General features: G+C 39.5%; 1 protein-coding gene across 1 annotated transcript in view; it reads left to right on the top strand.

The window, feature by feature from the left end:
• The window catches only part of actn2b (actinin, alpha 2b), a 29,798-nt gene that overhangs the window by 6,359 nt on the left and 11,319 nt on the right, over positions 1–12,120 (top strand). Inside the window, exons 2-8 of the mRNA XM_036126106.1 lie at positions 2,010–2,124; positions 2,216–2,335; positions 3,439–3,525; positions 4,636–4,723; positions 5,037–5,115; positions 9,569–9,650; positions 11,792–11,877. Coding sequence (XP_035981999.1) covers positions 2,010–2,124; positions 2,216–2,335; positions 3,439–3,525; positions 4,636–4,723; positions 5,037–5,115; positions 9,569–9,650; positions 11,792–11,877 — 657 coding nt within the window. The remainder of the gene's footprint in view (positions 1–2,009; positions 2,125–2,215; positions 2,336–3,438; positions 3,526–4,635; positions 4,724–5,036; positions 5,116–9,568; positions 9,651–11,791; positions 11,878–12,120) is intronic.

Consider the following 12,120-nt stretch of genomic DNA (forward strand, 5'->3'; position numbering starts at 1 on the left):
GCTGCAAAACTCCCCCTTTGTCTCATGTGTCAAAAGGACATTTTTTTAAAAAAATTGGGGATCTACACAGTTGTATTTGTCCATTAGTGTTTTTAAGGTTTTATCAGGAACACTGACCTTAACTGAGAAAGTGAGGCCTAGCAGGGCTTGCCGGATGAATCATGGGTCAGTTGTTGATGCACTCTTCCAGTAATTTGGAAGGCCCGCTACTTCTGGTAAGGTTCACCATTGTTTCATGTCTCCTCCATGTGTGGATAATGGTTCTGACCATGGTTTACTGGAAACCCTGAACCTTAAAGATGGCTTTGAATGGGGCTGTACGATTTTGCCAAAAATCTAAATTCCAATATATTTAAACCATAATTGTGATTGCAATTTAATTTAGACTTTTTTCTGCATTAACCACAAGCAACAAAAATGCCCGGTAGATAAAGATGTTTGTAAACAAGGACAATTTAAAACAAGAAATCTCACACTTTTTATTAATCAGATTATATAATAATAACAATAATAATAATAATTATTATTCAAGATAATAGCTTTGTGAGTTTGACACAGTTTGACTGGTACTTAATGCTATTGTAAGCTTCCTGAAAGTTTCTGGTAAAAAGGTATTGACTATATAAACGCTAAAACAAGTAATAAATTAGATTATCTCACTGCTGTTATTCTCTTCCCTTCCATGTGGAGGCAAACCTATTTTAAACATATCACTGACATCTAAAGGATGCAACTTATCCATTCATTGTGACATAGCCAAAAATTGCAGACCTCTGCGATTTGAAAATTGTGTTTTTTTAATAATTGCAATTATATTGCAAATATGATTAATTGTGCAGCCCTGGCTTTGAAGCCTGTTACCAACGGATGACAACGATTTTTTTTCTCATCGGTTCCTGAATTTCTTTAGATTGGTTACTAATGTGTTGCTTTGAAAAAGTCATTGTTTGGCTCTTTAAGCTTTGTGATGCCACATGACTCCTGATTATGGCCTGGCAGTAAACGGGCCTGGATGCCACTAGTGAAATTTAACCAAATATTTTGTGAATCACAGTGAATTCAAGATTCATAAAGTTGTACCAACAACTTTTACACACCTGTCCAGGTTTTGTGTGATTTTCTCTTAATTAATCCTTTTTCAGTGTACTTTTGTGTGTTATTAATCTTCAGTGTATATAATAGGTGTCACAAATAGATATTTAGCTGACGATGCCTAATTATTGGAATGTTTAGTTTGATTTTTATTTTTCTATTGCAAGACATTTTAATTCTTACTTTATGGCATGTCCTTGACATGATTTTTAAATATTTCATGAAGCTTTCCTCCTCCTGGTTTTACTCTCTGAAATCTGACCTGAAGAACAACCTTCTGTGATTGAGCTATCTCCAGGTACATTCATCTGTCATATTATAAGTGGCAAAATAGTGACAAAAAGTGACGTAAGGGGAAAATTCTGTCTGGACCGGTGTGATATTTTCACTTGTTGACACAGATAGACGTTTTGAGTTGTTTTTCCTTTTCCGTCTCTTATCGTGAGCGTCGGCAGAGTGATCTAAATTTAACGCCTTATATCGGCTGGAATGCGCTCTGGCCAGTTCCCTGGCTTTCATTTGTACAGTACTGAGAACTCTGCTGCCTGACCATGGACAGACTTTATAAAAATAGATGACAGATAATGATGTCTTAGCTTGATTTACTGTATTTTAGGACACGTGTATGCGCTAAATGGTCTTTGCAGGGGAGCTATTGTTGGGAAAAGTTCAAATAGGATGATGTCATTGAAGGATAACCTGATAATAGAATGTTGTAAAAACTAACATCTCACTGTCTGTTTAGGTGCAATGTGATTAAAGTATAAAACTTCTTATTGCACTTTAACGTAACTCCTTCCTTACTTTGGGGAATTCCTCCTAAAAAACTAGGACTATAGAGGTGAAGAAATTTGTGCTGTTACATGAAATCAATTCAAAACTTGTTTTAGCTGACTCAGGCAACCCTTTCTTATTAGACATTCACAGCATGGTGTAATTCTCACCTGAGGAAGGCTGGGACCCAGATTGAAAACATTGAGGAGGACTTCAGAAATGGATTAAAACTCATGCTGCTCCTGGAAGTCATCTCAGGTTTGAGCAGCTCAGAAAAGATCATTTTTCCCGTAACTGTGAAGGATTTCCCCCATCCCAGTATGTTCCTTCTATCATATTCTGTCTGTAGGAGAGAGGTTACCTAAGCCAGACAGAGGGAAGATGCGGTTTCACAAGATTGCTAATGTCAACAAAGCACTGGAATTCATCACAAGTAAAGGGGTCAAATTGGTCTCCATTGGAGCAGAAGGTACTTCCACACTAATCCTTTTGTATCTCAAGCGTATTAAAGCTGCTGTCATGCAGCTTCCTATGTTACCATATACAGCATGTTAATGTGTGTTCAAATCAGAAGAAAGTTAAGGGCATTTTGTGAAACATTAAGTTTTGATTATAAGGTGTCTGAGTAACTTGTGATAGATCCTGCTTTGTACAGTGCATGATTAGCAGGAAGAGTGTAAAATGTACAATTTTCTACTGCATTACGACTGATTAATTTTTGTTTAGTGTTTTATCAGACTTAATTATCCCCTGACCACATTTAGCTGAAAGATAAATGTTTAAATCAAGTGCATTAGTGAGCCCAAGGGGTCAAACAACTACTAGCTGAAATAATAAGAAAACAGGTTCAACGTTCCTCCTATTGGAGTCACATTAAGCGTTTAGCATGCTGAATTGAGTGAATTTTCATCAGTGCAGACAGAGCGTCTGCAAAACATAACATGAGAGTAGGCGTGGTCCCCCTGTTCCCCATTTATTATGTTTTATGTTTATGTTGTACAATTAAAGTTTAAGTTTAAGTTAGCAGCCTGGATCGAATAGGGATTCAATAATGTATGCTATGGTATCAAATACATAGATGGTGATGCTGGAGCATTATTTACTTAAAAGCCACATCAACACAAGGTATACATATTCATATTCAATAAATTAGAATTTGGTTTCCAAAGAGGCTCCTTTGTCAGATTAAAAGTACCTTTTGAAAATAACAACTTAAGGAAGTATCAAACATACTTTTCATTAAGCCCAGATTTGTATATTACACATTCATTTTTTCATCGGTTTGATGTAATATTCTATTTTTAAATGTCGTGTTTTCATTATATGTAAGCAAAAAATCATTTTAATTAACAGAAATAAGGCCTTTAAAACATCAGCCTTTGAGTAATTAATCTATGTAATATGTTTTTTTAACATGTTTAATTGTGTTATTGAAACAAATTTACTTTTTGATAATATTCAAATGTATTGAATATGACTGTATATGCAACAGGGAAACAATAGTTGATGAAAATATTTGCATTTGTTCCTCTTCTGTAAAACAATTGTAACTATGTGATTCTTGGATTACAGAGATCGTGGATGGGAATGTAAAGATGACTCTTGGAATGATCTGGACCATCATTCTCCGCTTTGCTATTCAGGACATATCTGTGGAAGGTAAGATCATCAGTCCAAAAAGGGCATCAGTGATAAGTTTCCTTCAGGTGTTGAGCACATTTGATGCTGCATTGTTCCTAGTAGAGTGAAAAAAAACCAAAAACAAACTGAAGTATTGAACAACATATTGTCCAGATTATCTGATTGGAGACACATCACAGGGTTCCTGTTTCTTTTAAAAATGACAGTAAAGCATTTGATTCCTTACAGATTTCTTCTGTCTTTCCATTTTAGTCAGACTGTACCTTGTCTTGGACATGTTTCTTTCCATTAATAATTTCCTAAAAAATATTTTCCGGGACTGGCAGACAAGTTGTTTCTAATAATTTATACATGAGAACAATTTTTTGGATCTGATCAGGTTGTCTTTATCTGATGTTAAAACGTGCTTGATGATGACCACGTGTCAAACACACAAAACCAATAAACCTGTAAGAGGGAAAATACTTTCATACAGAACTGCACTTCGGATTGGTTTAAATGTCCATTGTGGGTCTTTGATATTTCCAGATCATGTAGACACATTCATAATATTGTTTATATGCCTAGTAAATTACTTATAATTAGTACTGGTGTCTGGTCGGGGCACATTACAAATGTTCAAGAAGTGAACGGTCTTTAGACAGAATCCAAAATAATTATAAAATAATCATTGGTGTATTTCCTCACAATTGTTAAAATGAACTAATATCCTGACCTATTATATAATAACCTAATATATGTGGATGGATAACATTAATCTAATATTTGCAGAAGTTGTTTTGTTTATCATCAAGCTCTTCTATAACGGTCTCAACAGTAACATATGTTTGTGTCTGTTATTTCATGGATCAGAAGCTTCAGCTTTTTTTTGAAGAAAAGCTATTTTTATGCACCTAAACAAAAAACAGCATTTTACATTAATGTGGGGCTGTAAATGTTTCAGAACTATCAGCAGTTCATATGTGATTTTACAAAGGTATACAGAAGATTGTGTATAAAGTAAAGATAGCAGTATATCTGTAGTTCTGAGACCTTTTTACCTCGACGCGCTAATAAAAATAAATGATCTGTAATATGTGGGAAGAAAGTAATCTTCAATTTCTTAGCTTTTTTCTTTTGTCTCTATAGAAACGTCTGCCAAGGAAGGTCTTCTCCTGTGGTGTCAAAGAAAGACCGCCCCCTACAGGAATGTTAATGTCCAAAACTTCCATGTCAGGTGAGTTTTAACATCCAGTGGGATTTATTTCTTCTTTGCTTACAGTGTTTATGTAATTTATCACTTATGTACGTCATAATTTTAAAGCATTATAAGAATCTGTTCAGCAATCTAAACTAAGTGTTATTAGTCACAAAATTCATCACACATTTAATGTCCTAAAGAGCTTGAGAATAGCAGTGGCAGAAAGCAGCCAATCAGAGCTGCTGCATCCTCAGAGCTTCCATTATTCCTGCTTGCTGCTGGAGTTCAGCTGCAGAAACGTCACGTCTGAACTGACTTCTCGGTTTTCTCTGCCTGTCGGCTGCTGAAGCTGGAAGGACGGCCTGGCTTTCTGCGCCCTGATTCATAGGCACAGACCCGACCTGCTCGACTTCTCTAAGCTCAACAAGGTTCTGTGTGTTTTTGACCTGCGGTCAGGGTGTTTCAGCTCATTCCAACTAACACACGGGTTTCCACAACATTAACATGTTTGACACTGCGTGAGCTGATAACAAGCCATGCAATACAATTTTGTTTAAGAAGAATTGGGATTTGAGGTGTATTGCCGTCTGTTGAATCCTCTTTTTTTTAACTACTTCACCGAGTGCTCCCCTTCCTGCCTGCTGGACTCTGTAATCATTGTGTAATCAAAAGTTTAGTTTAAGTTTAGCTGCTACTGTTAAAGTCCTATACATATTATGCATGATGTTTGGCTAATAGTTTCAATGATAACCTAATTTAGTCACATCTCGCCCTCATGTAGAATGGTTTTACCCTAAGAGCATTCACTTTGTCTCACTCATGCTTCACTATCCATAACCACGGCTGTTCTCTTGCTACACACGTCTTCCCTGTGTAGTATGGAGGAAAATGCTCATCTCTGTGTTTGTTATGGCCGTAATCCTGAGAGGTTATGCATTTACTAGTAAGGATCTGGGCCAGCCCATCAAAAAAAGAACGTTTACTCAAGGGGAAGATTTCATCTTCACCAGACTGAAAGGACACGCTTACGTTAGCATCATATTTGACGGCAGTGCTCTACCTCAAGCCTCTGACGACGGGCAACGCAAGAGCTTCCTTAAAAGTTCATAGGAATTTTACCCTGTCTGAACGTTTCCACAGTTTTATTGTTCTAACCCTAAAACTTCAATGCATTTTACTGGGATTATATGTGCAATGCAAAGCAGCGCATAATTGTGAAGTAGAAGCAAAATTATATGCGATTTTTACAATGTTCATAGTATTAAAAATAAATGGAAAACTGAGGCTTACATCTGTATTCAGCTGCCTTTACTCGGATACTCATAGATGAGATCCAGTTTCAGGAGTCAGCTAATTCGGTCTTTTATGTCTAATTTAATTGAACTGTAAAGAAAGCTGTTCTGTGAAGGCTTCAGAAGATTGATAGTGAACACCAGACAACAAACAGCATCATGAAGACCGAGGAAGACAGCAGACAGGTCAGGGAGGAAGCTGTGAATAGGTTCAAAAGAGGGCTAGGTTATGAAAAAATATCCCCATGCATATAACATTTCACGGAGCACTGTTCAACCCATCCTTCGACAATGGAAAGAGTATGGCACAACTGCACACCTACCAAGACACGCTGGTCCGCCTAAACTGACACGCCGGGCAAAGATAGTGATAATTGTGACTTTGGTTGAGCGGCAGCGATTTTAGGTGAGAGAATATGCTGACAGAACTATTTGTGGTAGAGTCTGAGCATCTGGCCTTTATGGAAAAATGGCAAGAGGAAATCTATGATTGAGGTACAGCCAATGGAAGTCTCATTTCTAGTTTGCCACGACCCATGTAGGTGATACAGCAAACAAATACAGCAAATAAACTGCTCTGGTTGGATCAAACCAGAATTAAACTCTTTAGCCTACACGCAAAGCCGTAAAACAATGAAGCAAAAAAAAAAAAAAAGACTGCTCATTACTCCGAACACACCATCCCCACATGGCGGTGGCACTAAAATGCTGTGGGATGCTTTTTCTCAGCAGGAACAGAGAAGCTGGTCAGAGTTGTTGGGAAGCTGAATTGAGTTAAATTAAGGGCGATACGGAAAGAAACCTATTGGTGGCAGCGGAAGAGTTGAGACTGGGGCGGAGGCTAACCTTTCAGCAGGATACTGATCCTAAAAATACAGACAGGCCTGCAATAGAAATGGTTTAGATCAAAGCACATTCATGCGGTGGAATGGTCCAATTAAAGTCCAGACTTAATTCCCACGGAGAATCTGTGGCATGACTTGGAAAAAAAAACGCAGACACTCGTTCATCCAATATTTGAATGAAGAGTGGGGGGGGAAAATCCTTCCTGTGTAGACGTACAAAGTTCCTTCTACTTCACAATTATGTGCTAATTTATGTTGGTTTGTCACATAAACTCAATAAAAGTAATTGAAGTTTGTAGTTGTGAAGAGACAATGTAAAACACATTCAAACATATTTCTTTAAAACATTATTAAGAGCTAAATTAATTAAATTGGAGTAATTTAAATGTAACTTTATTTGAAGTAACTCAGTATTTTAATCATTATCTTTACGTATGTCATTAGAACGCACAAAATTGGCCTCCCCTCTTTTCCTAAGATGTTTTATTCATTTTTCAAAATATCCCTTCACAGCTGAAGAAACATTTTGAATGACAGGTCAAACCAACTTCCACGACTATGAAGGTCCAGTTGCCTCCTCTTCAAGTACCCGTGATTAAATTTCCCAAGGCCTGAGACAAATTAGATCTTGTGTTCAGGAAAGCACTGCATGCTCAGCCTCAAATAGCAACCTTCACTTCACCCAGGCAAAGAGTGTCCTCATGCTGTAAATGTAAAGCAGGGGAAACACCCAGGCTGGAAACGAAGAACGGCATTTTCCTTTGTTTTGGAAACAGAGGCGCCCGCTTTTCAGCACACAGCTCAGTGGCGTGACACGGAGTCCACCCTAAGCGTCCCCAGAAACATGAGCCTCGGTACTTGCAAAGATCAAACTCAGATTTACCTTGGCTATTGGCCACGTCGCCATGCCATGCTCCCCTGTTAGAGAGGGGCCAGCTCTTGTAAATGTCAGGAAGATGTTTGCTGAAAAAAAAATCATCACCTTAATTGTTAGTCAAATCTTAGGTAATTCTGCAACACGGAGTGCATATCCTAATTAGGTGCCCCCCTCCCCTGCTGTTTGCCATACATTTTATTGCACTCTGTCACATTTCCACCTGTCTGTTGTGCTCACTCTGCCAGGAGACACTTACATTATTGAGCCATGCAGCTGTTGAGGCTGGCTCTGGGGGAACATGTTCATTAAGCTCGCTTCAGCTTACCGACACAACCCTGGTCAGACGGTGACAAAGGGAAAAGCTCAGGGTATATTCTTTTGTCTGTTCGTAAGTCTGTCAACTCCTCCTTCCCACCAGTCTACCCCTCATCCTTCCATCCATCTATCCGGTCTGCACTCGGATCTGTGAACAGCTGGCCCTCTCATGTAATGCACCTCAGGACACCTGTTACCTTTATAAAACACTCTCACAGGGACGATAGCAGCGGGATGATGGCACAGTCTCTTTACCCCCGCTCCACTCTCCCCCACGGCCTCTCTTAGCTGGAAAAATGTTTAGCCCTACAACGCTTAGGAATAAAATCGATATAAACAAGGTACAAAATAGTGGTTACACAACATTTACAGTGTAAACCAGATATTTATTGCAAAAAAATAAACCTTTTTTTTCTCCTGGCCTGATAATAAATCAAACTAAACATTTCATGTGATTTCTGGTGAAATCACCTGTTAAATGGCAAAATATAGGATACTCTTTTATAGATTTCTATTACTTTTCTCAAATTCAGCCTATATTCATTAAGTAGGCTATATATGCCAAGCCTAGATGATGATGTCATGACTTTCTATTACCTCTGTTAGGTGATTTGGTGATACTTCCGTTAAACGAAAGCACACTCGTGGAGGTGTTTTAAGGCAACATATCAGACACACTGCTCCCACGGGTGACATCATGGAAAATTCAGAAGACATCGGCCAAAATATCAGGAAAGGAATTGCGGCCCTCCAAATGTCTGGTCCGTCCTCGGATACAATTTCCAGATGCCTGAAGGTGCCACGTTTTAGCGGTTCAGACTATTACGCACAAGCATAAATGGCAATCCGAATCTTCTCTGTCAAGAAAAATAAACACGTTTTGGTGCTAGATGTGCATATCGACCACAGAACAAAGGCAAAAGACCTTACGAAGATCCCCGCTGAGGTGACAGGAAGCTGAGAATTGGGGACAAATCGCCGTGATCTTAAACTCTCAGACAATTTGAGCTAAAAGGTGTGTGTCGACAATGTGGCCAACCAACCTGACCCAGTTACACCAGTTCTACCACGAGGAGTAGGTCAAAATTCCTGTTGTGAGAAGCTTGTAGAAGGATACGTAAAATGTTGGACCTAAGTCATACAGCTGGTTTAAAGCTAAACTTCAAAAACAGCTCTGATTTCTTGACCGAGTAGTTAGCGTTGCAGGAATCAGCCTTTCTATGAGTCCTGTAAAGGAGATCTGATCCATTAATTCTCCAAACCTTTGGAAGACTTCTAGTCCATCATAATCTTTAGTGACATCACATACTAAAACCAAAAAAGGCAAAAAGTGTGGAAAAACCTGTAAGAATTAGAGCCAAGAAACTTCTAAACCTCACGCTTCCTGACCATGACATTTCAAAGTTATTTATTTATTTATTTTTTAAATAACATGCTTCTGAGAGCCTTGAAAGCTGCATGAGACGTATTTGATGAACCAACATGGCTCACTGTGTGTCTATCAGTCTTCCACTGGTGTGTAACCATGCAGGATTTGCTTTGCTATTTTTAGGACGATCCTCTGGGGAACCTGAACCTGGCTTTTGACATAGCCGAAAAACACCTGGACATTCCTAAAATGCTGGACGCAGAAGGTATTGTTCTCTGGAGGTGCCAAAAATAAAATCCTGTAATCCATTTTCACAAGAGACGGACCCATCAGGATTTTGTGACCAATTCTGTGACCAACGTTTTGACCTGCTGCTGCGGATTTTAGGTGCATTCAGATTTATCCCAAAGAACTGTAATTAAACGCGTTCAGCTTCTCTACAGCCTTTCTGCTGTCAGTGGTCACTAATCATACTCTATTGGCTCCAGATACGTCATCACACAGCGGGAGAGAGTTTTCGCCGTAAATCAGGGTTTTACTATTGTTTTTAAACAAAAGACAAAATAATTGTTGCAAAACAGTTAGAATAGCTTTAAACATGGCTGGTACAAGCACTGCCTGCGTACTTGCATTGCCTTTAGTGTTATTCAGAGGAAAGTGGGATATTTAGTTTTTGTATACTATATCTTGATGAATTAACTGCGACGTAGAGATAACAAGCTCCAACAGCCAGACGATGACTTATTCCAACACCGATCTTTGCTTCATCAGAAACCTCTCAGAGAAGTACAGACTAGAGGTGTAAATATAAAATAAATACATAATTAGAATATCTTGCTGGTGCAAACAGGTAAATTACAGTCACCTCTTTCAGACCGCTGTTCCACAGTACACACAACAAACCAGCCATTTGTGAGTCACTTTGACCTTGCAGGTGCAGCTTAATTCAGACCAATAGAACCAATGTTTTAAAGGATGCTTCTTACTGAGGGGGGACTTGTATTAAACGTTTTAGAATCACTCCCTTAGAGCCAAACCTCAGCCTCAAAATGTCCTTCGGGACCTTGCTTGTCTTTACTATAGACGGTCCTGTGGATATGTACGCTCACCCGTTCTCCTGGAATACGTAGAGCTGTTAATATCTTGCATTTATTAGAAATTTACAGCATGTTAAAAAGTGTATTTCTACCAGGCCGTCAGTATTTCCAAATCCAAGGCATTCCATTAAAGGCAGCTGTAGAACGCCTAAAAGGATAAAACAGGAAGTTTCCTGTGATGGATTAACCCTTGAAACAAGTCTCTGTGTTTTAAAGTAGCAGCCTGAATGAGCGTCACTGCCGCACATCTCAGCAGAAAATGTAATCAAACAAGTTAGTCTGAAAACCGACAGCAGGCCGAGAGAAAGGGTTACGGTGTTTGGTGCAAAGGGTTTTCAGGAGGGTTGGAGTGAGAGGCCGACTTCTGTTCTGCAACCAGATTCTTGGCAATCGCTTCCCTTAAAAGATGACAAAGAAACTGTGGGGCGGAGGGGATTTATGAAGTATGACAGGGATAGCACGGACAAGGGTAACTGTCTGGGTGACAAGGTAACTGTGCTGGGATTGGAGAGAGATGACAACATCTGGATTGGAAGTGTAGAAACAGGTGGATGTCCACGGTGAGGAAACATTCAGTGATCCATAAAAACCCACCCACAGAGGAGTAGAACAGAAAACAATCCTTCACTTTACCTGAACGGCGAGGGCAAGGTAGGGGACAGAATTAAGGTTGGTAGAGATTGATAATCAACTTGGTTGTTGAGGAAGGACAAAAGGAATATCAGAAAAAGCAAGCCTGAAATGCTGAGACCCAACACTACAAACAGTGTGGCCTGGGAGGAAAGCAGAGGCAGAATGAAGGATAGCCAGCGGCTGGTCAGCTGGTTAAACTCATGTGGTGCGAAAAGCATAAACATAGCAATGGGTTGTTAAACTGTGACAGGAAATAAACGTTTATTTTAAAAAAGATCCTCACTGCTCCTGAAAATAGGTAGCTCTTATTTTTTTATATCAGTCAAAATAAGTTATATACAATCCAATTTCATTAGCATAACGCTGTAGTGGTGGTTTGCAAGATTCCTTCCTTCCTTCCTTCCTTCCTTCCTTCCTTCCTTCCTTCCTTCCTTCCTTCCTTCCTTCCTTCCTTCCTTCCTTCCTTCCTTCCTTCCTTCCTTCCTTCCTTCCTTCCTTCCTTCCTTCCTTCTTGAATTACCATGTAAACACGTGCAGGAACTGTGAGCATAGAGCTCACGCCACATGTGTCCACACCATTCACACATACACACAATTGTTATTTATGTCTTCGTGTTCTGTCATTATTGCATTTTCTACTTGCTTCCTCTCTTCCCACACCACTTTTATGCCTCAGATATCATCAACACCCCCAAGCCCGACGAGAGAGCCATCATGACCTACGTGTCCTGCTTTTACCACGCTTTCGCTGGAGCTGAGCAGGTATCGGTGGAGTGGGGGGTTGGACCTGTCCCGTTACCACGCTGTCTTTTTATGTTGTCCTGACAAAGGCTTCCCGAGGACACAGTCGGGCGCAGACGTAAGCTGTCAGTTGAATTCGGATGTGGCTTGCCCATCAGCAAAAGAGCTGCACGGGAAATGGGTTTTTCATGTGTCCGTGATGATCAATGGGGTGCCCGTCCTGCTGCTTTACACCGTGGAGTAAAATAACGCATTTGTCACTCC

Source organism: Fundulus heteroclitus, chromosome 22, assembly GCF_011125445.2.
Source record: "Fundulus heteroclitus isolate FHET01 chromosome 22, MU-UCD_Fhet_4.1, whole genome shotgun sequence".
In the NCBI taxonomy this organism is placed as follows: domain Eukaryota; kingdom Metazoa; phylum Chordata; class Actinopteri; order Cyprinodontiformes; family Fundulidae; genus Fundulus; species Fundulus heteroclitus.